The sequence below is a fragment of the Festucalex cinctus genome, chromosome 11 (genome assembly GCF_051991245.1).
Source record: "Festucalex cinctus isolate MCC-2025b chromosome 11, RoL_Fcin_1.0, whole genome shotgun sequence".
Lineage (NCBI taxonomy): Eukaryota > Metazoa > Chordata > Actinopteri > Syngnathiformes > Syngnathidae > Festucalex > Festucalex cinctus.
Genome location: NC_135421.1, coordinates 25,448,456 through 25,474,431, shown reverse-complemented (window position 1 = coordinate 25,474,431; position 25,976 = coordinate 25,448,456). Strand labels below are relative to the sequence as shown.

The 25,976-nt window shown below is 38.8% G+C and overlaps 2 protein-coding genes and 1 long non-coding RNA gene across 4 annotated transcripts in view; 2 read left to right on the top strand and 1 right to left on the bottom strand.

The window, feature by feature from the left end:
- The window catches only part of scn1laa (sodium channel, voltage-gated, type I-like, alpha), a 31,908-nt gene extending 21,425 nt beyond the window's left edge, over positions 1-10,483 (top strand). The window contains exons 18-27 of the mRNA XM_077536551.1: positions 3,575-3,701; positions 3,777-3,931; positions 3,999-4,172; positions 4,915-5,037; positions 5,206-5,481; positions 5,562-5,618; positions 5,733-5,870; positions 6,571-6,675; positions 6,760-7,030; positions 7,119-10,483. Of these exons, the coding sequence (XP_077392677.1) occupies positions 3,575-3,701; positions 3,777-3,931; positions 3,999-4,172; positions 4,915-5,037; positions 5,206-5,481; positions 5,562-5,618; positions 5,733-5,870; positions 6,571-6,675; positions 6,760-7,030; positions 7,119-8,266 (2,574 nt within the window). The 3' untranslated portion in view covers positions 8,267-10,483. The remainder of the gene's footprint in view (positions 1-3,574; positions 3,702-3,776; positions 3,932-3,998; positions 4,173-4,914; positions 5,038-5,205; positions 5,482-5,561; positions 5,619-5,732; positions 5,871-6,570; positions 6,676-6,759; positions 7,031-7,118) is intronic.
- The window catches only part of LOC144030341 (uncharacterized), a 21,181-nt gene extending 5,228 nt beyond the window's left edge, over positions 1-15,953 (bottom strand). Inside the window, exons 1-3 of one of the 2 annotated variants that reach the window (XR_013287236.1) lie at positions 15,810-15,953; positions 14,741-14,851; positions 14,501-14,641 (exon numbers count right to left, since the gene is read on the bottom strand). This is a non-coding gene — a long non-coding RNA (uncharacterized LOC144030341). Of the gene's footprint in view, positions 1-13,097; positions 14,642-14,740; positions 14,852-15,809 lie in introns of those variants that run through there. The other variant, XR_013287235.1, reaches the window with a different exon arrangement.
- Positions 15,189-25,940, top strand: ttc21b (tetratricopeptide repeat domain 21B). The gene is made up of 29 exons (XM_077536546.1): positions 15,189-15,629; positions 16,272-16,401; positions 16,521-16,631; positions 16,714-16,880; positions 16,979-17,101; positions 17,240-17,397; positions 17,518-17,602; positions 17,686-17,784; positions 17,875-18,067; positions 18,653-18,750; positions 18,860-19,060; positions 19,157-19,286; positions 19,368-19,525; positions 20,116-20,340; positions 20,411-20,649; positions 20,751-20,823; positions 21,264-21,374; positions 21,448-21,586; positions 21,688-21,794; positions 22,422-22,610; positions 22,754-22,864; positions 22,944-23,025; positions 23,497-23,647; positions 23,733-23,894; positions 24,439-24,634; positions 24,946-25,170; positions 25,394-25,514; positions 25,592-25,659; positions 25,731-25,940. The coding sequence occupies exons 1-29, from the start codon at positions 15,606-15,608 to the stop codon at positions 25,806-25,808; spliced, it is 3,954 nt and encodes a 1,317-aa protein (XP_077392672.1). The 5' UTR covers positions 15,189-15,605; the 3' UTR covers positions 25,809-25,940.
- Positions 25,941-25,976: the final 36 nt, after the last annotated feature.

Below are 25,976 nucleotides of genomic sequence, written 5' to 3'. Positions count from 1 at the left end.
AACAACAAAAAAATAGAAAATAATTCAAACTAGATAGTCAATGCCAACAGAATTCCAACCCATTTTTCGTCTCCAGATAATGTCCTTTTTTAGTTCATCATCAGGTTATATTGTGTCCTCCTGCCATGACGTCACACTATTTACATAGACACAGCTAACACAACCCCACACAATGTATGGCAAACACAAACAAGAACAGAGTTTGCCTTTGGAAATCATAATAGAAATGAACTGTACTAATGTTGCCTGCGGACTAAACTAACCACGTTGAAGGGTGCAAATAACAGTTTTGGCCCGGTTCTCAAAGAAGAACCAGAAGTTGTTGCTTGGTGCTCATTTTCTCCCCGACCCACCGACATTACTGGCAGTGGCGATTTTAAGATGTATTACTATTCATTATTATTCAGTCGAGCTCAGCCGTGAGCTGGTGCCACACGGCGCCAGCCCACCTCAGAGAAATTATGTCTTGTCATTTGGTAATTTGTTCTCCCTCACAAGAGCGCTCGCCAGTTTGGCTGAGTGAGGGGGAAAAGAGTATTTGGAATGAGAGCAGCTAAAACAAATAAAACAAGCGCACCTCTTCACTCGCTTCCACTTAGGCAACATGTTGCACTTCGAGCCCCTGCTCGGATAAATCTAAGCAAAATTCTTGGTGTGCAAATGTGAAGCGACAGACTTTAGTCTGGTGTGTATTTAATATTGTATATTGTCTTGATCTAAAGATATTATTGTTCCACCAATCCCATTGCAGTAATAGATAATATGGCAGTGATGGTGATAACACCACAAAACCCAAGTCCTTAACTCATTCACTCCCAGCCATTTTCAGCAAGCAATCCCATTCGCTCCCAGCTGTTTTACTGGGTTTTGACTGATTTTGCAAGGCCCACAGAATATTGTGTTCAATTGCTATAAAAGCATCGAACCTACCAAAAGAAAGATTAAAGTCTCTTCTTTCATCAAGAAAAAAAAGTATGTTTCTATCTGTTTCCGTTTTGCAGCAATTAGCATTAGAAAAGAGCTAAGTTTCATCAGTTTTCACAAATCTATTTAAAACTGTAAGTAATTTAGCTTTTTTTTCCAGATGGCCCTGGTTGATCTCCTTTGCTCTGCTGCCACCTGCTGGCCGTTTGTGTAATAACTACCATTTCTGCAACCGTTCTTTCCAGTTGAGAGGCTGCATCAAAGCCTTCTGTATGCTCTAGCATAAAAAAAAATAAATAAATAAAAACATATAAATACGTCTTTGGGACACTTACAACATAAAAAAACGTATTTACACGTTATTGGGAGCAAATTAGTTCAAGTTCCTGTAAAGTGAAAATAAAATGAAAAATCTTTTGAATTTAATACACCACAGAGAAGAGTGTAGTAACCAATCCCACCAAATTTGATTGAAGAAAAAGATCCAACAATGCATTAATGACGTACAACGAGGCACTCTAGAAAGTGGCTACAACAGCATGAAGACTTAGCCCATATGCTGTCTGTCAAGTCAGAAAAAAAAGTTTTATTTCTCCATCTTGCTTTTCTGCTTTTGTCCCCTGTGTGACATACCAGCACTCATGGCTGACAACGAGGCGCTCTAAAGTGGTCATGTCTGAAGATGCATTTTCAGGGGCCAAAGTGCGTCACTGCACGATGTTGTAGCCACGTCTCGGCAAAAATCAGGAAATGTGAAAGTGAAAAGAAAGTTTGATATTTTATCTTTCCAATTGAGGACTGCATAGTTGTTGCGTATTTTCAAGTATGATCTTCAAACACGTATAAAGTATCTAAAAAAAGATGGATCTCATATCACATTATGTCCCATTTCGATCTAAAGGCCCAATTTGTTTTGAGGCAAAGCTTACATTACGGAGGAAACACTTATAACCTTGTTTAACACGTTAACCCAAAATATTTGGCCGCACAACAATATTGAAAAAGAAAGCTTGTAAGAGCACTTTAGTGTACTTTACACTCATAATGGAGATGTAATCACGCAAAAAAAAAAAAAAAAAAAAACCTTTCAGCTGACTGGCCTTTTTCTTAACTTAATTCACCTCCAGTGTTTGTCCTCAGCGATACTGCTGCTATTTATTTGTTAATATTTTCTCTTCACTTATGCTGAAATGTCAGCTGTTTTAATACTTTCAACAGAGAGTTATACATTACATATAATGTAGTATAACATCAATCGCTTACTATTTATTTGTGCACAATTTTATCACAAATAATTGACAGATTTCGAGTGTACATTTAAAGCTTAATTGGTGGCACAAACACATTAACTTTAGTGCTCAGAGCATATCACAGTTACATGCTTACATCATTCCCCGCACTGCATTAGCCAGTCCCAGGACGGTCGAGGGCCCCTCCACTATTCACCAGGAAACCTTTCAGGCTGTTCTCAGCCTCTAACTCTTAGCAGACACGCCCTGTTGCAAAAGGCTGGCAGAGAGCAGCGCTGCCTGGACACATGCGCCGACATTACGAGTGCCACGATTAGATGTTGGATTTGATTTTGTGCCTTGACAGAGAGAGTAATACGTACTACTTTACTGTATTAAATATATGATGTGTCTAGTATTGTGCTGATAGTTTACCTTTGTGTAGAACTAAACTGACAATTGGGACACTACATAGGAGTGAAAAGTAAAAATTAAGAAAATAAAAATACAGATGTCACAAAGTTTTCCAGTGTGTCTGTGGGATTTTTTGTTGCTGGAACTGAGAGACGCTCATCTGAAAGGTGTTTGATGGGTTCTAGTTCAGAGTTCCGTGCGCTTGCTTTGTTTTGCCATCTTGCTTGAACAGAAAATAATTTTCCACAAACGTCTCCACAAGCATTAAAGTTGTCCTAAATGTCTTGGTAAGATTAATAATTAGGTGGCTGGGACAGGTCGACTCCAACTCCTGATTGATTATTTAACCAATTAGGAAGTTTGTCTGGATAATTTTGCCTAGATTGTGTAGTTTACCCAGGTCTTCAGCATAAATGTTTAATGGTTTATATTATGCCTATTTTTACTGTAAGCACATTCTGTGCTGTCCCACAGGCTACAGAAAGTATTTCAGTATTGGTAGAAATTGTTTTTGTTTTGTTTTTTTAACACAGCTCATAAAATCATAAAATGAGGGGGGGGACATTGAAATATACATATTAGGTATGGATACCTTTCACATTTGAACCGGTTCAGTTCTGAATGGTGCTGGTTTTCGGTATTTTTGTTCTGTGATTGTGTTAATAAATGGCCATTTATTTAACAATCAAATCTTAAAAAAAAAATAAAAAAAAATACAATCACTCACACTTATTTACCGTCTTTACCGTCTTTGCTACCCACCCCTAATACATATAAGGTAGGATACGCGCTCAAGGCAACTAAACACCAACTAAAGGATGTAATATTTAACACCGTACCAAGATACATAAGGACATTGACGTTATCTAAAAGGTTTGGGCAAGATGGAAACGTGATTGTGTATTAAGTTTTTTTTGTCTTTAATTTAAAGGGCAAAGATTATGTTTGCAGACCGACCGTTCTGTGTTGCTCTAATGTCAGATGCTTGTTCGCCCTGATCCATTTAGACCATCGATGACGAAGGCCAGCTCAGCACCTCTGAGGGCAGCACAGTGGACTTGGGGGAAAAAGACGGAGACTCTCTAGACTTAGAATTAGAGGAATCCATGGAACCTGACGCCTGCTTTCCTGATGGTATCAGTTCAAAAACAACCACGACTAAACTTTGCTTTCAATTAAAGCCGTGCTCGTGATTTGTTCCCTTTTCAGGCTGTGTGCAGAGGTTCCAGTGTTGCCAAGTAAATGTTGAGGTGGGCAGGTGGAAAATATGGTGGACTATCAGAAAGACCTGCTTCCGAATAGTTGAGCACAATTGGTTCGAGAGCTTCATCATCTTCATGATCCTGCTTAGTAGCGGCGCTTTAGTAAGTTTCTTACTGTTTGAGGAGTTAAAAAAAACTATTATTGTTTAACTGTTTCCTTCTCAAACAGGCTTTTGAAGATGTCTACATTGAAACCAGGAAGAACATTAAAGCAATGCTGGAGTACGCAGACAAAATGTTCACCTACATCTTCATCTTGGAGATGTTATTGAAGTGGGTGGCCTACGGCTATGCCAAGTATTTCACAAATGCCTGGTGTTGGCTTGACTTCCTTATCGTTGCTGTAAGTTGACCTATCTTGAAGAACTGTTAGAATATCGGGAAAGAGTAGATGGAATTCAGTTAGAACTTGAGCCTATTTATTCTAAAAAAAAATAAAAAAATGTTTACCATCAGATACCTCCAGTATATGGCTCCATTTTGTCATTGTATCTAACAAGGAGACCAACTTTATTTAGAGAGCACTTTTAGAATAACTACGGTTGAAACAAAGTACGGGGCAGAGTGTAGGGCTGACACGTTAAAAGATTTAAATGCAAATAAAAGATTCTTAAAATTGACTCGTGTGCAAAGGCAGCCAGTGAAAGGAGACCAGATTTTCAAAATTAAAAACCAGGACACTACAATTTCGCTGAAAATCAAGTGCAGCTACAATAAATTCCTACCAGGAACTATTTTTGACAAATGTAATCGCTCGTACATATGGTGACTGTTGGTTTTGTTATTGTTTTAGCTAACGCTAAATGCTATCTTGGTTGACAGTTCAACAGCGCTAAACAACCAATGCACATTGGGACGCCGGAACAGGAACTTCATGAAAACGTGACAAACAATGGGGCTGACGAAGTCCTCGAGATATAGGGCTAAAAACTGAGACTATCCCGGTTAAAACAAAAACGTCTGGTCCCAGCATTTTGAGCCAAGTCACTAAAAATGTTTGATGTTGGACTGGGTGACTCCAAAATTAGCAACATTACAGTTTTCCTGTCAAGATTTGGTAAAGGAATGGATTACTGTTTCCGTAGGTTTCATTGGTCAGTCTGGTAGCCAACGCTATGGGATTTGCTGAACTTGGGGCCATCAAGTCTCTGAGAACCCTGCGAGCTCTGAGGCCCTTGAGAGCCCTTTCAAGGTTCGAGGGAATGAGGGTGAGTCTTTCGCAAAACTCAGCAGCTCGATGTCATACGACAACCTTACTATACATTTTGAAAGACCTTGAGAACACTTTCTCAAACAAAATGACACAAGTAAAACCATGCTTGACCAACAACGCGCAAACTTTCAACTTTTAACTACATAAATGTGGTGCTCTACAGGTGGTCGTCAATGCACTACTGGGGGCGATTCCTTCCATCTTCAATGTACTGTTGGTGTGCCTCATCTTCTGGCTCATCTTCAGCATCATGGGCGTGAACTTATTTGCGGGCAAGTACTATCACTGTGTCAACAGAACCATAGATGAGCCTTTCCTGCCCAGTGACGTAAAGAACAAGACAGAATGTGAGGCCTTGGGGAAGGATGTTGCTCGTTGGAAGAATATTAAAGTCAACTTTGACAACGTTGGACTGGGTTATCTTGCGCTGCTACAAGTGGTGCGTTACGGTCACATTCACATCTGATTGCTTGGAAATGATGATTGATTTCAAATGACTAATCTGCAGTATGTACGCAGGCTACATTTAAGGGCTGGATGGACATTATGTATGCCGCAGTAGACTCCCCAAGCAAGGTGATAACATTTTACATTTACAATGTTTATACTGGATTCCGTTTTTTTTTTTTTTCCTATGAACTCAAAACCCCAAATAATGGATAACAAATGTTCTCTCTTATACTCTTTTAGGTTGAAGATCAGCCAGCATATGAGATCAACCTGAAGATGTATATGTATTTTGTTGTTTTCATCATATTTGGCGCCTTCTTCACACTCAATCTCTTCATTGGTGTCATAATTGACAATTTCAATCAGCAGAAGAGAAAGATAAGTATTTAGTATTTTAAGAAAGTATTTTATTTTTATTTTATTATTATTATTATTATTATTATAAAAAAAAATTTTTTTTTTTTTTTTGTATTTTTTTTTTTTTTTAGTTTTTGATTTATTTATTTTTTGGAATGGAATCTCTCAGGACAAACACAAGCCATCCAGGACACTGGTCAATTTGGATTTTTTATTTTATTTTATTTTTTAAGAAAGAAAGTATGTGGTGTGACAATATTAGCCTCATGGCCCCATATTTCAAGGATCTCTACATGAGATCTGAAAGCTGAAAACATTCCAGTTCTTGTATGACGACAAATATACTAACCGGGCGTGTCACCCAACGAGCATGATTGGGACGTTCTGGATTGGTAAACACAACAGCGTGTACAGTTCCTGCCAATATTCAGCAGTTTTTGCACAGCCATTAAAGAGGAATTGGTCAACAACAACGTGATGAAATACAAAATGTTGGATTTTCTGAAGACTCGTGAGATATAACAGAGGTGCACGGCACTAATTGAATTGCTGTATTTTTTGCTGCAAGACATATTTTTGTCAATCTCCAAATAGTACATCGGATGTGGTGTTTGACTTTTGAGCAATTCCAGAGTATTTGCACGGAAATTAGATTTTTTGTTGTTGTTGTTGAGAACGTACACTTTGCAGTGATTTAATGTACCTCACATCCCCTCTATACTTTGGAGGCCAAGACATCTTCATGACTGAAGAACAGAAGAAATACTATAACGCCATGAAAAAGCTGGGCTCAAAGAAACCACAAAAACCTATTCCCAGACCTTCGGTATGTTGCTTTTAAAATCTACTCGTCATTCTAAATATTTGTATTCCGTATCACCGTCATTTTTTGTTGCGTCTTCCATTTCAGAACAAGATCCAAGCTTATATATTTGACATCACCACAAAACAAGCATTTGACGTTGTGATCATGGTTCTCATATGGCTGAACATGGTTGCCATGATGGTGGAAACGGATGACCAGTCAGATAAAAAGAAAGAAATTCTCAGCTGGATCAACGGGGTGTTCATTTGCGTCTTCACGGGCGAGTGTTTGTTGAAGATGATCGCACTCCGCCAGTACTTTTTCACAAACGGTTGGAACGTGTTTGATTTCATCGTCGTCGTTCTCTCAATAATTGGTACGAGCCATTTTGTAGCATTCCAGTGAATCCTGGTTAGTCAATCAGATTTTCTGCACAACTAACAAATGTTTCCTTCCATCTTTAGGTATGTCTCTCTCTGAGCTGATTGAGAAATATTTTGTGTCGCCAACTTTGTTCCGAGTCATCCGACTGGCTCGAATCGGACGAGTCCTCCGCCTTATTAAAAGTGCCAAAGGAATCCGCACCCTTTTGTTTGCCTTGATGATGTCACTTCCTGCCTTGTTCAACATTGGCCTCCTGCTCTTTTTGGTGATGTTTATCTACGCCATTTTCGGCATGTCGAACTTCGCCTACTTGAAGAAAGAAAGCGGCATCGACGACCTTTTCAATTTTGAGACGTTTGGAAACAGCATGATCTGCCTGTTTCAGATCACCACTTCCGCCGGGTGGGACGGCCTCCTGGCGCCCATTCTCAACAAATACGAAGACGACTGTGACAGTACCATGGAGCATCCCGGCAGCGCGGTCAAAGGAGACTGCGGCTCTCCTTCTGTTGGCATCGCCTTCTTTGTGAGCTACATCATCATCTGCTTCCTTATTGTGATAAACATGTACATTGCCGTCATCCTGGAAAACTTTGGTGTAGCCACTGAGGAGAGCGCCGACCCACTGAGTGAGGACGACTTTGAAATGTTTTACGAGGTTTGGGAAAAGTTTGATCCAAGTGCGACCCAGTTTATGGAATACAACAAGTTGTCCGAGTTTGCTGACGCCTTGGACCCACCGTTGCGCATAGCCAAGCCCAACAGGATCGAACTGATCTCGATGGATCTTCCCATGGTGAGCGGCGAACGCATCCACTGCCTGGACATCCTCTTCGCTTTCACCAAACGGGTTCTGGGCGAGGGCGGGGAGATGGACATACTAAGGGCGCAAATGGAAGAGCGATTCATGGCCTCCAATCCGTCCAAAATGTCATACGAACCCATCACGACCACCCTTCGCCGCAGACAGGAGGACACGTCGGCTGTGATCATCCAGAGAGCTTTCAGAGAGCATCTGAGGAGACGGCCGACTGACGAAACCTTCGTAGAAGCCAAAGACGACATTCCAAAGGATGAAAAGCCAGTTGACAAAGAAGATCCAGTCACGGACAAACTCAATCAAGTTTCTAGTTCTGACATAAAGGAGCCTTCAACCTATCAACCGTCTGAGAATGACAATGCTGAACTGGATGCCACGGGCAAAGACAGCACTGAGCATGATTCATAAGAATGTCAGAGATGCCTCAAAGACATTGTAAGTAATGACAAAATGTTTACAGTGGCATTGGACTCCTTCTCATAGTATGGAAATCTATGCCAAACTGACTTTAGCTCATGAGCCTAAAGGTTGGTGCCTAAAAGGGAAAATTGGCTCGTTCAGGCAGCAGTGAAACCATTTTCTAAGAGCGAGACTGTTGGAAGAGGATGGGCAACATTTCCCAAGTGTTCGAAAAGATCCGGTAGTTCGTGCTTTACTTTCTATTGCAGCTAGCTCTGCTATACAGTGTCTTGGATTATAACTATATCACTGACTGGTGTATTGTTTTGTCTACGTTATTATTGTGACGTCATTTCTTTTTGAATCCATCGATTGCCTTTTCATACACTTTTCTTTTTTTTACTTTTGAAACAATTGCTTTAATGCTAGCTGTGTCTAGAATACTTGAAAAATCCAACCGACGGTGTCAGTCTTGCTGCAGCCAATGTGGATTCACATGAATGTATTTTCAGAATTATGCATGCAAGAGCATATGGTGTGGAGTATATTTTCATCAGCTGCTTGCTTCGTGATGTGAAGCAAATAATCATGACATGGCTTTTTTTTTCTTTCTTTTTTTTTTTTTTTTAAATACAGTGCAACATTCAAAGGTGACGATCCATTCTGTCACTTTGGTTGACTTGCAAGCCAACAATTTTCCATACCATTTAATATAAAGTGAACACATTTGTTGCAAAAATTGTAACTGTACAGGTGTTTTTTTGTTTTTTGTTTTTTAATAACATTTGTGATACAATCTTAAAGGGGACTACATAATAAGTTGCTAATTTAACGCTAGCAAATTTTAATTCCAAGTTGCCTGACTTTGGAAGAAGTCAACTTTGAATGTTCCACTGTATCATCCACGTTAACAGAAACATCAACTCAAGACAATTGATTCCCAACATTTATTGAACCAAGGCACATTTTATACTAGAAAAATCTCACAGTAAACTGCAAAAAAAAAAAAAAAAAAAAGTCCTTCTGCCTTCTAGTGGAAGAGCATTTCTTTGCTCTTCCTCTCAGATACATTACTTGTAGTAAATAAAGCAAAAACTTCGAACTAAGTGCAATTGGATAATTCCCCCCCACACCCACACAAACACCGGATGATTTCATTGGTTGGGAATCACTGCCTTAGGCTAATGTTAAAACACGTCCATCATGTTGACCTGTGATCTGCGTCCGATCAGTCACACCTGGCCTGCAAAACTTTTGCACATTCAGTTTTGTTGCATCATCATTGCGATTATCTCAGGTCAACTGTGTGTTTTTCCGGCGCACCATTTTCCATAATGCTGATTACATGGAACCTGTATCATGAAATTACTAAGAATAGACTCCAGGCAGACTGATTATCAGTAATATTGTCTCAGTTGGGCGTCGGTGTCACTCGTCAGTACTCAAAATTGTTTGATACGCGAAAGCCTAGAGCAGGTCCTCCTTCAGGTCTTACCGCCTATTTTTAGTTGTAGCTAATACAAACCACCATATTTAATGACTATAAAGTTATGGATTCTGCATAATATTGGTTACTTACGACATACACCAAAATATTTGTTTTTATTGAGGCAGTCTGAGATTTGAACAGCGAGCAGAAGCTGTGAATTACAAATGCTCAAGTCATTTAAATGTCACAAATTTTTCCAAATAAGACACCATGATTATTTACAGCTGCTTATTATTTTTTATTTTTTTACATTTAATTGAAGCGTGTGATAAATGTTTTTGTCTGACACTGAAATGGATTTTTGTTTTACCTCACTATATTTATCATGATATCAAAATTAGAGGTATGCAGGATTAAAAAAAAATAAAAATAAAAATGATTGTACATGGGCGAGTTGTCACAAATTCAACGCTGGAGTGGTTTCCTACTTGTGTTTACATTTTATTGTGGCATTTTTGTCATTGGGTTGTTGTTTTTTTTCCATATAGCAAAATACATCTACTGTTCCATGTTATGAGAGCATCATTACATGAATGTGAATATGTTTTGCATGTAATTAAAACATTCGATACATAAATTGTTTTGATCATGATGACAAAAGGATTTGATTACAGACTCTAATATCTCCCATCATTAATATGCATAATGCTTGTAGTGTATAAATATACTGCATGCAAAACACTGCTATAACCCATTTCAGTGACAAGCCAAAAGAATAAAGACGAAATGTACCTCAAGTATGCCTAATAAATTTATTTTCACATTTAATGCCAATTATTTTATCCATGTGTATGTTTTTCAGACAGAAATAAACTCAGATTTAATCGGATTAACCCAGCAACCCCCCCAAAGCATTTTTGTTTGTGTTCTTTTTAACATGGAAAAATAGTAGTAAATAATAATGATATATTGTGAAATTAGTTGACAGCTAAGAAAAAAAATGGTTCGAATGGTGGCTTGTATCTTCAAAAACTTCTCACCACTCTACTTAATTGTAAAAATCATTTTACAAGCAAATGCAACATCCAGTAATCTACTTTTTTTTTCCACTCATGCTTGATTAATATTATCTTATTAATCAAATGTGCCATATAAATCAATATTGAAAAATGTGCTATGACCCATGTTAATCATCAAGTTTATTTTCAAACGTATCACATATCTGACATATTGTTTTTCATACTCGTACCTATCGTGTACGTATTATGTTTCAGCTAATCTCTCTTGAAGGAGCTCTATTCTGGTTTGTGAGTGTGTTCTGTGGCTTCTGCCGGAAACAATTAGGGTCTTAAGTGGGTTGAGTATTTTATTAATTATTAATAATAGTCAAAATATTTATTACAGCCCGACATCCCTTTTACTGCTTGTGACAGCTAAACCCTGAGTACAGTAAACAAAAGGATGGTGACCAATTATTGATTGTATCAAGTGTCCCGTCTTACATAGAGGATTGTTATACTGTAGCTGCCGCGGGAGCTGAGCCATGTCCCGTTATTATTTCTTTTAAAGGGGACTTCCAAACATACAGTACAGGCCGAACGTTTGGACACGCCTTCTCATTCAATACATTTGCTTTATTTTCATGACTATGTACATTGTAGATAGATTCTCATTTGAAGGCATCAAAACTATGGCGACAACTTCGACAACTAACAAACACATGTGAAGTTATGTACTTAACAAAACAAAGGTGTAAATGATAAAATAAATACATAAACAAATAGCCACCCTTTTCTCAGATTACTTTTTTGCACAATTATTTGCATTCACTCAATGAGCTTCAAAATGTAGTCACCTGAAAGGGTTTTCCAACAGTCAATTAAGGAGTTCCCCTAGGTAAGAATGCCAAGAGTATGCAAAAAAAAAAAAGTAACCGGATCAAAGAATGGCTATTTTGAAGAATCTATAATCTAAAACATGTTTTCAGTTATTTCACCTTTTTTTTTTTTTAAGTACATAACTCCACATCAGTTCATACATACTTGTGATGCATTCAAAGTAATCAGTCATGAGAATAAACCAAATGCATTGAACGTGCGTCCAAACATTTGGCCTGTATTGTATAACACTGAAAACGGGATTTTGCTGACCTGCTCAGTAGCAACATGCCAACTATTCTGTGTAGGTCTGGATTATAGTGAAATGTAGGAACTACTAAGTGAAAGAATGCCTATTTGGCCTCGGATCATGCCACTAGTATGGAAGGAGGGGCACAGTTAAAAAATAAAAAATAAAAAAATAAAAAGAGAGAAATACGAGAACGCAACCCATAAGCGCTCTAATTCTATTTGCCTAAAATGGGAAGACGATTCCATTAGATTAGGTTGTGGTCAGTTCCTCTTAACCTTCTCTATGTCCATAGTGACCCACACACTCTCTCTCTCTCAACCACTAAATCACCATTTCAATTGAGCAACTTCCTTATTTAAAAAAAAAAAAAAAAAAAAAAAAAAAAAAAAGTCACTCACGGGCCCTTTTCCAGTTTAAATTCAAAATCATACCATTATAGTGACTTGGCAGCTGGATGCAAACAGTCTGTGCTAATCGTGTGACACGTGCGGGGAAAAAAATAAAAAATGAAAGAGTTCATTAGCAAGGAAGCTGGCTGCATCATTGAGTATGACTCAAGAATGACGTGATCAATAATGGCCCATACAAACCACAATGGAGATGGCCATTAGAATGCTACAGCAGTACAACCCGGGGCGTGCATATTCCACAGCCTTTCCGCTAAAAGCTTTTCAGAAGCATTCTTTGGAAGTGCAGCAGCACATATAATATTTATTGCTTTTCGCGATGATGACACCTCAATCTTGTAACTACTCTCTACATGGTTAATGCTAATTTGCTCATATGATTGACAATATCTACTTCTCTCGAAAGGCTTGCGACAATATCTAATCGTGTCTGTGGATTGCACTGTGAGCTACGGGATACAGACAGCTGCCTCAGCTCCGCACCAATGTGATTTACGCTTCCATTGATGTGTGCTGCAGAGAGTTAACGATTATGTGTCACAGTTAGTGGCTAAATAATATCTGACACGGCCTGGAAATGTCTCTCCTGGAACAGTTGCACCCGTGCTGGACACATGCTGCCCCCCCACTATTGAATCAACTCTGTAAACGTCAACAGTTCAAACTTATCAGTCAATGCATGCCGTTACATAATGCTGGAGCAAAAAAATAGCCATGGATGGATGGAAATATAATTCCACGGTTAAACAATGCAAAGCTCGACTATATTACATTACTAGACTCTGTAAAGTGAATAAAGATTTGTTTCGAAATACATTACAGTACACAAGTGTAAGTTTCAGAAATGAGTAGGATTTAAGTTACCGTATTTTCCGCACTATAAGGCGCACCTTCAATGAATGAAATATTTTAAAACTTTTTCCATATATAAGGCGCTACAGTAGAGGCCGGGGTTACGTTATGCATCCATTAGATGGTGCTGCGCTAAAGGGAATGTCAACAAAACAGTCAGAGAGGTCAGTCAAACTTTATTAATAGATTACAAACCACATTTCTGACAACTCCATTGACTCCCAAAACGAATAAACAGCTGTTTTATTATTTTCTCTGAGGTCATGTATTAGTATTAGCTAGCAATCCAAGATGGCGGGATCTTCTGCGCATGCGCGTCACCGATCGTGCAGGGTCACCGATGGCGTCGTGACAGCGAGACCTGTTGTGGCTCAATATTGATCCATATATAAGGCGCATGGTCAGCTTTTGAAAAAATTGAAGGCTTTTAGATGCGCCTTATAGTGCGGAAAATACGGTAATTTGTTAAAGTACCTACTATACATTTGTATTTCCAGATTTATTATTTACAGATTTAGACTTTTTTTTTTTTTTTTAAATACAAGTAGCTAAGTTTTAAAATGTGCAAGGACTAAGTCTATGTAGTCTTGAATTGTTGTAATACAGCAAGTTACTTTAGTTATTGTTTTACTATAGGCTCATTTCTATCACTACATGGTGCAGTTAGCTAGCTATACATACTAGCGCTCAATGAATATTTGACAATATTCTTTTTTTTTTTGTTAACAACTAATTCACTAAGGCATCTCTTCTACAAAATATGCAAAACAGCCTGTCATTCACAAACACAATGATTGCGCAATGCTCTTGCTCTGTATCTCTCTCTCTCTGTAAATGTAGCCTAAACATAAAAAATGTAAGACACGTTTTTACATACATAGCAATTAGCGATAAAACACTGGATGCAAAAAAAAGTTGCTGGGAGAGTACCGGTACTAAAAAAAAAAAAAAAAAAAGACTTATCTTCTGTAGGGATATTAAAGCGTCTTCAGCTTTGTCAACCCTATTTTGCCAACAGCATCAGATAACGGCAATCTTCTGAAAGTGCATATAATCCATTCACTTGGTTGGCCCATGGAAAAATTAAAAAAGACGTTCTGTTGAGCATTTGAGGGGTAAAATGTATTTAACATCATAAAGCTTTTTCGGAAGATGTATCAAGAAACAGGCCGCTGTTCAATGACGAACGTACAATATGTCAAATGTTTTGTTTTTGACAATAGGTTCTTTTCATTGGACAGCGAGGATGAGGGTTCTTTTTTTTTTTTTAGTACACAAAAACTTTGAGGTGCGATTTGAATTTGCTGATCTGGCTGGAAGTACTGAGGATTTTTTATTTTATTTTTTTTTCCATGGCAGACATCTGTCTATTGTGATGTTTTCAATGCGTTGGCAGTATAGGGAAGTATAAGTACTGCTAAGTACCTGGCTTATGGGAGAGAGCATCAAGTAGAACACTCTCACAGCGCTCGTATTGCTTCATCTTCATCAGCAACTCGGCCAGGTCACATAGCGCAGGAAGTTCTGTTGTCCGGTCATCAGTGCAGCTTCATAATAATGTAATGCCTTGGTTACAGGATGCGTGTGTGTCAACACTAAGTTCGCTCTGATCTTAAATGTAAAGATACAAATTGCCTACAAAAAGTGAATGATACAAGTACAAACCTTGTCAAAATAATGAGCCTTGACCAGAAACTTGCCATATTTGCTGACTAGAGCTCCATCTTCTGGGCTTTTCTCCAGTGCATGACCATAGACCTCAATGGCTTTCTCTGGCTGAAAGTACAACCATTTTAAGGTGAGTGGCAGCACAATTTGCTGTTCATAAATATTTAAAGCCTTCTTTTTTTTTTTTATCTCATTTTTGTCTGTGATGACAAAAGATATGCATTCAAATCATATTGAGTTGATTTCACTTCAATTTCAATTTCACTTATGTGGTCCCAAAATTATTACTCTACAACAATTAATGTGTTTTTGTTCCTCTATCTATCTGCACCGTGGTGACGCAATTCTAAACACACAAACACGTTCACTCAAATCGATGAAAAACGTAATAAGTCGACTTACAATTGCTGTGTCTTTATTCTCCATCTTGACTGGCTTTTTAGTTAACAGGAGATAATGTTATTTTGTGTGCTTAAACGGCTCTTCAGTACACGTATTACGTTTAACTTAAAAGTTAATTTCTGGAAATCCCGTGACGAGTCGATAAAAGGCAGTTACCGTACACTTCTAAAGACATTTAAATGATTTTTTTTTGTAGTAACAGTCGCGCCAACCGTGCTTGTATTTTCCAACTGGCCCACTTGGGGGCGGTATTTAGTTTGTCGCCAAAACGCACAACGAAGAAGAGAATGAGCTGCAGGTTACTAAGCAACGCGAGAAGAGGGAGCACAATATGGCGAAGACCCTGCAACACGACGAAACATGACTGTAATTGTTTATCACAAATGTCACCACCAAATGGAAAAATAGGTTCTTATTCGCATTTTCAATTATTGCACACGCTCAGCGTTTCTCAGCCGAAATGGAGAAAGAAGAGACTACATTGGTGAGCGAACATTTTAAACTCGGTTTACTTACTATTTAACGCATTAGTCGTAATAGCAATGATGTAATTATCGTTAAAACGTTTTTAAGAAAATAGCGCTCATGATTTTTGTTTTTTTGTTTTTTTGAGGGGGCATTAATGCGTTTGCAATGGTGGAAGAAATTCTCACACTCGATTTACCTTTGGGTAAAAAGTAGAAGTACTGATTTAACTCCTTCCCTGAGAGTAGTGGCGTCCAAAGTCGATGTTTCCCTGCTTCAACGCACCTGTTCCAATGAACAGGATAGTTATCAGGCTTATGCAGAACTTGCTTATCAGCTTCAGGTGTGTTGGAGAAGAGAAGCATCTAAAACCAGCAGGCCTCCGGTCCTCAAGGACCAAGTTTGGACACCACGTTACAGTAAAAACAAACAAATACAGCCCAAGTACAAAAGTGAAAATGAATCGTTACTTTTAATTATTTACAATACCCATGACACCTTGTCACCTTGATGGAGAGTAAAAGTAAAACGTCTTGCGAAGTAAATACTCGAGGAAACTTACATAGTACTTAAATTTTTTTTACTTAAGTACAGTAACAAAGTAATATGCACCTCGTTATTTCCCACCACTGGTATACTCACTATCTGGTGTTGTTCTCAGGCTTTAATCAGATATTATTGCAACGAAAAGTATTTCAACCATGCTGTGACCGCTGCAGCAGCTGCTCTGACAAAGTTCAGAGGTGACCCTGTCCTCGGTTTCTTCCATGGATATGGCACTTTAATGCAAGGTAAACCTGAACACAATAAGATTGAAATATGTATCTATTTACAGTAGTCTCATTTTTTTAATATGCGTACCTAACTCATTAATTCAACTCCAACTTTTTTTTTCTGAAACGAACCTTAGATTCAATTCAAGAAGCTACAGCAGAGTTGGGCACCTTAAAAGATGCACAAGATGTGTCTCTGTGCACGCTAATGGCGCTCGTCTATGCTGAGAAGAAAAAGACAAAGCCTGGTAAGACAGCAAAGTCATTTTATTGATTAACAATAAATACACTTGAGTTTTGTTAATATCTGAATGCATGCTGTACTCTCAGACAGAGAAATTGTTCAAGAACTTGAAGCTAAAATCAAGGAGGACCGCAAAAGTGCATCACCCCAGTGTCTTTACCATGCTGGCATGTTTCTCTGGCTATTAGGCCGGAATGATAAAGCAAGAGAATACACAGAGCGAATGATCAAACTCTCAAATGGCTCCAAAGAGGTAAGACCACCATGTTGTTGTTAGTGCAAGAGAAACATTCATGATTTTGTCTATGTATGGGGGCGGGGACCCGCGGGTATGACAAATTTGTTCTGTAGGGGATAATCTTGAAGGGATGGATAGATGTGACATGCGGGAAGGATGCACACGCCAGAAAGGCTGGGAAATACTTTGATGAAGGGCTGAAGGACGGACCAGATGTTTTCGCTCTGATGGGAAAGGTAAGCTAGCGAGAATACTATTATTGAATTTCATTCTTCAGCCACAGTTTAAACTGTTGTGATGCATGGATTTGTCCCATTTTCCTAATTAGTGTATATCCTTATACTGTTATTAAAGAGATGTTTCTTTTGTCCTAGGCACAATACTATGAATATCGTCAGAACTACTCTGGAGCATTAGATGTGGTGAACAAGATCATTGCCGGTTTCCCTGGGTTCTTGCCCGCTCTTATTAAGAAGATGAAACTCTTTTTAAACCTCCAAGACTGGGAGCAAACAACAGAGACAGCAATCAGGTAAGCAGTGAGATTTTTGCCTTCCTATCAAGTGCTGCATTCAGAAACTCATCAGAATTTCACCAATGTCATCAACTACGAGATACAACATATCAATCTGCATGTTGTGTATAATTTCAGACTTTTACAAATGGATAGAAACAACCTGGACGCACAACACATGCTAACTCTGCATTCTTTATGTAAAAATGGAGATATTGCTGAGGTAAATTCACACAATTCCAATCTGCACGTGGCGTGACGAGCCTTATGGAGTTACTTGTACTTTCTGTGTATCTCACTTGGCAGTCAACAAAACATCTTTCCAACCTCATCAGCAGTGTGCACATGCTGGAACCACGCAACCCTGAACTTGCTTATAGAATGTCTCTTGCATTCACCAGAGTTGTAAGATATACTCTTGTGTTTTTTTGTTTGTTTTTTTTTATGTTAGTTTTGTCATGGAGAATTTCACAATTTATTGTCGATTCTTGATAGTGTGGACGAAATGAAAAAGTGCTTGATCAGGTGTTCCGAATGCTGGAAAAAGCATACAGTGTGACAGAAGGGAACTCAGATTTGGCCACAGAGTTGGGATACCTTATGGTTCTCCAGGGTAAAATCAAGGAGGCAATAAAGTGGTACAAGACAGCCATGACTCTGGATGAGACGAGCCTCCCTGCACTGACTGGTAAGTTGCTTGGGAACTACCGGGGGAATGTTGGGCGCTAACTAACTATCCACCAACCACGAGCCGTGAATAGCTTGCTCTTGCTGCTTGCCCTTTCACTAATCTCCACCACCATCAGCTACACAAGTATTATCATCACTAAATGAAGACAAAGACTAGCTACGTAAATATGCGACATTCCGAGCAACAAGAGAAGATAAGCTATTGCTAACTACTAGGCTAACTTGAAATGAAACACTCGAATAAGTGCTGAGGTTGTACACTTTTAATAGCAGTGTGGCTGCAATCATGTTACAGCGGCGAGTAATTAATGGTGAACAGCAAATTAGCAAGTACATTAATACGGCTAGAGAGAAAACAATACAAGAGCTACACAGCAAGCACACAGGTCCAATCAGCAAGGACAAACATAAGGTCAAAAGTATGTAGTAAATGTTTTGAATATCAGAAAAGTTATTTGTGTTTAGTTGAAATACTTTGCGCCATAAAGAAAAAAAACAACATTACATGTTTGTTTTTTAGGCTTTTCTAAAGGACCGTATAACCCAGTCCTACTCACGTGTTAATTGTATTTTTGTTGCACAGGTATAATTCGATGCCAGCTGATAGAAGGCCGCCTTGACGATGCAGACCAACAACTGGAATTCCTCACGGAAATTCAGCAATCCATAGGAAAATCAGGGGTATCATTGAATGCTCTTTTCCATAACTCTTTTCAGAGGACTTCTGCTCCTGCATGTTTATGTCTTTTTAGCATCTCAGCTAATCCCCCTCCCTCCCCCATCTCATTAGGACCTTATCTACCTGCGTGCACTTGTGGCAATACAAAAGCGCCACCCTCAAGAAGAGGTCACCAAGCTCCTGAACGATGCCGTGGAAACCCACTTCTCTACGCTCCAGGGTCTCCCTTTGGGTGTGGAGTACTTTCACAAGTTGAACCCTGACTTCCTCTTACAGATTGTCAAGGAGTACCTTGCTCTGTGTCCCACTAAGGTACAAATGATCAATGCTAAGGTTTAATTTCTACCTTGAAGGTATGTGTGTTCAAATGGTTGTCCTAAAATTCTCTTCTCGACTGATGCTGTTTAGCCTCCAACTCAGGGCCAGTCTCCTGCTCCTCAACTCAGGCACTGTGCTGCATTGTTGGATACAGTGGTCAAGATTGTGCCAGGGCTCCTTCAAGGGCTCTTCTTGCAAGCTAAAGTCCGATATCAGTCCGGTGAGTTATAGCATTTTAATTAAATGTGCTGGCTGCTGCTTCTAACTGACTTTTAACGCTTGTACATCTGTGTCCAATCAGGTGACGTTGACGCTGCTCAGAGCAGTCTGCAACACTGCCTCGATCAGTGTCCTTCTCATACGGACTCTCACCTGCTCATGGCGCAGATCCACTTGTTGCGGGGTAGCTTCACTTCGTGCTCGCAGTCGCTTGAAGTCTGCCTGAGCCATAACTTTGAGGTCAGATTATTAGTGATGTCATAACAATTCTCTACAGTGAACTCTAATGTGCAAATGAATCCCCTATTTGTAGGTGTATTTTATTTTATTGATTTTATTTTATGTATTTTTTTAATTTAATTTTATTTATTGACATCTTTGAGTATTAAGAAAAGCCCAATACATATTTTGTTTAAATTATTTAATTATTATAATTTGTTGTTTTCGCGTGTCTGTATACTTCACCAGGAAAATTACTGTACAATACTGAAATTATTTATACAAAGTATGTCACTTTGAAGAGCAAGTATTGAGACATCTTCGTTGGCTTAATGCAATCACACATTGTAGGTGTGGGTTTTTTGGGCGGGCTGTTTGTGGCTAGCTGTGTCCGTGGTGAATGTCGACAGTCAGTAATGCAAACCTACATACATAATACACACTTGGAAAAGAGTTAGGTACAACTTTGTTCTGCAGATGGAACCGATTAATTGCATAGCCATTCATTTCAATGGGAAACAATTTACTTTTCTAAGAATTCAGTTTGTTAATGAAGATCAAATCATGTAACATTCAATATTTGACCTTAATTATCTACTTGTCCATTTCAGATCCGAGAACATCCCTTGTATCTCCTGATCAAAGCTCAGGCAAAGAAGAAAATGGGTGAACTGACCGAGGCTATTCAGATTTTGCAAATGGCAATGAGTCTTCCTGGGTTCTGCAGGGCAGGATCATCAGCTAAGTCCAAAAACAAAAAGATCGACCTGAGTTCCGCAGATTGTGTCTCTGTCTTCTTGGAGTTGGCTGAGGCCTTGTGGCTCAATGGAGAACAGGTAAAAACAATGCACATTTGTAATCATTATTGTATTGTGTGTAGACTCATATACGAATTTAATTTTACAGCATGAGGCAGCCAAGGTAATGCAGGATGCCATCAATGAGTTTTCTGGCACGACGGAAGAGCTCCGTGTCACTATTGCCAACGCAGATCTGGCTTTGCTTCGAGGTGACACAGAGTTGGCACTGAGCATGCTCAGAAACATTACACCTGAGCAGCTCTACTACATCCAAGCCAAGGAGAAAATGGCAGACATTTACCTCAACCACAAAAAGGATAAGCGTCTGTATGTGAGTTGCTATAGGTGAGTAAGCTTGAGGTGAAAGTATGAGCAAGTATACAAACACCTATCTATTTAGTATGTGAGGGACCTATTAGATGTAATAGCTTTTCCCTGTTTTACAGGGAAATGGTGGACAAGATACCTGGTCCTCAAACATACGTCCTACTAGGGGATGCGTACATGCACATTTTACAGGTAAGTAGCACAAGTAATTTTTTTTTCTTTATTCAGTAATGACGTACCGTAAATCAAATTTCACATTTGAATGGTGAGCCAACATTGGTGTCCAGTTTGAGTTATCATGGCCACCTACTGTCACTTTTCGGTTCTACGTGTTGAAGTTGCCTTCGTTTCCGCAATTGGCACATCTGATAGCTGCATTGATATTTCGCCAAGGACAAAAGACGCCAGCCACATTTGTCATTCATCTGTATGGGGTTTGTTATATCTGCCATATTAATAATGGATATCTGCATCAGACTAGTAGGTATCTATAGCTCAATTCTGTGATATCAAGTTGTTTCTGACTATATTCCAATCTATAATTCTCCGGTACTTAATTCTGAGCAGACACTTCAACCCATATATTTTACGCTTAAATTTTACGACTCACTGTTTGTTGTGTTTATCCTCAGCCAGAAAAGGCCATTGAGGTCTATGAGCAGGCCCTGGAGAAAACCCCCAAAGATGGCACTCTTGCCAGCAAGTTCGGGAAAGCTCTGGTCAAGACTCATTATTACGCCAAGGTTTGCATCAATATTTGCAGAGATGTGCATGATTGCCTCTCAGAAGTATCTCACAAAGCTTCTTATTACACAGGCAATACATTACTATGAAGCGGCACTGAAGTCTGAGCAGCAGAACTTCCTGCGCTACGACCTGGCTGAGCTGCTAATGAAGATGAAGCGTTACGAGCACTGTGAGAGACTCCTGCATGACTCTCTCTCCCGTGAACCAGGTGCAATTCTCCTCACAACACAAAGGGCTTCCGGTCGGCTTTTTTTTTTTAACAACATATTGATGGAGCTAATGTTTTACATTTTCTATCTCCCAACAAAGTGAATGAACTGACAGCCCTCTCAGATGATTGCCGTTATCTAATGCTGTTGGCAAAAGTCCAAAATAAGGTTGACAAAACAGAAGAAGCCTTAACAACCCTACAAAGGGTAAGTGGGTCGAATTGTTTGGTTCTCTGTTAAGATTTATTTATTTATTTTTATCAAAGGTTTATTGCCATTATCTCTAAGCAAGTCTACAATAGAAAACAACAGACATGAGTATTTCTTTTAATGTACATACTGCATTTAACTCATTTGCTCCCAATAACATAATAGAAATGTTCTATTTTAAATATTGCCATGGTCCCAAAAAACATATTTATACATGTTCTATATATATATATGCTAGAGCATACAGAAAGCGTTGATGCAGCTTCTGACCTGAAGAGGTCACTTAAAGCATTGGTAGTTATTACAAAAGAACGACCAGCAGGTGGCAGCAGAGTATAAGAGATCAACCAGAGCCATGTTATAAAAGACTCTTTTCACCAGTGTTTTCAACAGGTTTGTGAATAATTATGAAACTAGCTATATTTTAACGCAAATTGCTGTAAAACGGAAACAGATACAAACATACTTTTTTTCCCTGATGAAAGAAGAGACTATAATCTTTATTTTAGTAGCTTCCATGCTTTTATAGCAATACACTACAATACAATATTCTGTGTTAAGTATTAATTGCAATAGTACTTAAATGGTGTTTGTAATGGATTGTCATTGATAAATGGTTGCTAGGCCCGCGATGTGCAGGCCAAAGTGCTAAAGCGGGTGGAATTAGAGGAGCCTGACGCCATCCCCATGCAGAAGCAGCTCGCTGCCAAGATCTGCTCTGAGATCGCTCAACACTACACGAGCCAGAGGGGCTATGAGAGAGCAATCAAGTTCTACAAAGAGGCTCTTGTTTACTGTGAGACGGATCACAAGGTCTGTACTACTGAATCAAAACGTCCTATGTCCTCCCTGTTGCAGCTGTGCCTGACCAGCCTGAGCATCTTTTACAATCTCATCCTTGCATGTGCATAGGATTGATGTCTTTTAGAGGAATTCACAAAACTCCTCTTTCGTAGGTGATGCTGGAGTTGGCCCAAATTTTCCTCACCATAGACGAGCTCGATGCGTGCCAGGAACAATGCAGTGTCATCTTGAAGAACGACCAGTTGAATGAAGATGCAACTCTGGTGTGTTCACTGCATATTTAGCTGTTAACTTGTGAGAACTCTTGAGGACAACTTATTTTCAACACCTGTTTGTGTTTAGATGATGGCTGACCTCTTGTTTAGGAGACAAGACTATGAGCAGGCTGTCTTCCGCTATCAGCAACTCCTGGAGCGCAAGCCAGGTGCAAAACTCAACTCAACTTAACTCACCTCAACTTTATTTATAAAGCGCTTTAAGAACAGGCATTGCTGTATACAAAGTGCTGTACATAAAGATAAATATCAGTTTTGCAGTAAACAAGAACAAAGCAAACATTTTGAAGTGCAATACGTTTTTGTTTTGTTTTTTTCAAGTAAATACATTTTACATCAGTAAACGCACAATTTCGTTTTGTGTTGTTGTTGTTGTGTTTTGTTGTGTTTCCTTAAGGAGGATATTTTTTGGGAGAAATATCTAATTTGCCATTTTTATTCAAACATATATTTTTGTCAGTAACTCAAAACTAATCTCTGACATATCCATGATTTTTTTTTTTTTTAAACACATCGTATACTGTATTTGTGGTATCTATAGATTGGTGAATGGATGATTGGAAAAGCATAATCATTATTTATTTTATTTTTTTAGTTATTTATATATATATATTTTTTAGACAACTACCCAACATTGTCCCGTCTCATTGACTTGCTGAGGAGGGCAGGAAAGTTGGAAGACGTTCCCAAATTTTTTGATAGGGCCGAAAAACATTCTTCCCGGGCTAAGTTTGACCCCGGTTTTAACTACTGCAAAGGACTTTATCTTTGGTGAGTCCGATTTTGCTTGAGATTTTAGTATCATCTTTTTTTGTGAATGTTATATACGGTAACTAAATTTGTGCTTGTTGCTCAGGTACACAGGGGAACCTAATGCTGCTCTGCGTCACTTCAACCAAGCGCGGAAAGACAACGATTGGGGTCAAAATGCAATTTATAACATGATTGAAATCTACCTAAATCCTGATAATGATACTATGGGAGGAGAAGTATTTGAGAATTTAGATGGTGAAGTTGGGTGAGTGGAAAATGACTAATAGTGTGAAAATTATTTCCTGGACAGTGGTGCCTTGAGATAGTTTTTAGTACTTTATAAAAACATACAGTATGACATAACTGAGTGCACATTTTGTTTGTGACATATTGACGCAGATATACGTGTAGACAGAGGAGTTGTCACAACTCCTCAGCTGCAATTTTAGTTGTTCTTTGCAAAGGATAAAGAATATATGACTGACTGCGCTGTTATATTGTCTGGCTACATGATTTGCCCTCTCGTTCATTCAAGTATCTGTTTTCAGAACACCATGTTGTAGATGCTAATATTTGTGCCTATGTCGTTTTATATTATGTGTTAGCTTTAGCATTAAGTTAGCCGACCAAAAGTTATTGACTGCATGTAAACGCTCACAAGTCTAAGAATATAATCAGCCAAACGACGGCAAGGAAAAACTCGTCGGTTCACTCTAATCTCCAAGCACCGCTATACCGTATCCGCTTAAAGATATAACTGAAAGGTGACTCGGTTGCAATGCTAACATGCGTCAACCTATCTGAATCAGAAACTCGACAGAGAAGCAAGAGACGGAGCAGGTTGCAGTGAGAACAGCTGAGAGGCTGGTAAAGGAGATCAAGCCGCAGACACCCGGCGGACATGTACAGCTCCGTATCCTGGAGAACTACTGCTTACTGGCTACTAAACAGAAAGCCAATATAGAGAAAGCTCTCTCTGTTTTCACAGAGTTTGCAACCAACGAGGTGAGTCAGACATCAAGGTATGCTTGGACGACGACATTCTTCACAGTGTAAATAAACATAACAGCTGTGGCTGTCACCTTCCCTTATCAACCATTAAACTAGGGCGGGTAAAAATTGATTTTCTAACTGCCTTCACAATGTTTTATTAAACCGAAATATTTATTAAACACTTATATTTATTATTTAATGATTATTTATTATTATGTATTTATTACGAATATTTATTAAATCGAAAAACAGACAAGAAAGGGAGGGGGAGGCGGTGTTGCTGCCTTGGTCCTGTTTGACCAGGATGTTGTGTTTGACTTCAGAAAGATCACGTGCCAGCACTGTTAGCCATGGCAACGGCGTACATGATGCTGAAACAAACTCCTCGAGCTCGGAACCAACTGAAGCGTATCGCCAAGATGACGTGGAATATCGTTGATGCCGACGAGTTTGAGAAGAGCTGGCTGCTACTGGCCGACATCTACATCCATTCGGGGAAGTACGACTTGGCGGATGATCTCCTAAAGAGATGTCTCAATCATAACAAGGTCTGTCATGGCGGGAATATAAACGTACAGTAGGCCTGAACAGTTCATTAAATTTGCTTGTATCTGTTCAAATAAAATACATGGGAATGGGACCTGGAAAAATATTGCACATTTAAATGAAAAAATATTTATCTAAAATCCTTCAGCCTTAATCTGCAGGGTTGTTTTTTTTTAAATCAAGAATGTATATTATTAAAAATGTAATTCACTCTTTTCTCTGCAGTCATGCTGTAAAGCTTATGAGTATCGGGGTTTTATAATGGAGAAAGAACAAGCATTCAGAGATGCAGCATTCAACTATGAACTGGCTTGGAAATATGGAAATCAGTCTAACCCATCCATTGGTATGCTCAATTAAAATGTAAGGTTTGCATTAAGAATATTATATTACAAAGAAAATTTCTTACATTCTTCATTTCAGGATATAAGCTTGCATTCAACTACTTAAAAGCAAAGCGCCATTTTGACGCCATCGATGTTTGCTATAAGGTGAGTTATCTCAAAAATTGGAAAATCTTCCATGATTTTTCTAATCAGAAATTGTTCTCTTCCATTCGCAGGTTCTCACTGCTCATCCAAATTACCCAAAAATGAGAAAGGACATTTTGGACAAAGCGCGCGCTGCCTTAAGGCCATAAGTTCTTGACCGCCTGTTAAATTATGGACAAATGTCAAGAACAAAAACACTGGGTCATGGTTTAAAGCTTTGTCCAACATATTGTGTTTTATTTTTATTTTTTATAATAATATAAAAAGTCTACACACCCCTGTTCAAATGCCAGATTTATGTGGTATAAAATATAGAC

Bases quoted from the DNA above. Each gene is read 5' to 3' on its own strand.
- ttc21b (XM_077536546.1), top strand. From the start codon at position 15,606: ATGGAGAAAGAAGAGACTACATTG. The intron at 15,630-16,271 runs GTGAGCGAACAT...TGTTGTTCTCAG, and splicing joins AGAAAGAAGAGACTACATTG to GCTTTAATCAGATATTATTG. The intron at 19,526-20,115 runs GTCAGATTATTA...TGTCCATTTCAG, and splicing joins GCCTGAGCCATAACTTTGAG to ATCCGAGAACATCCCTTGTA.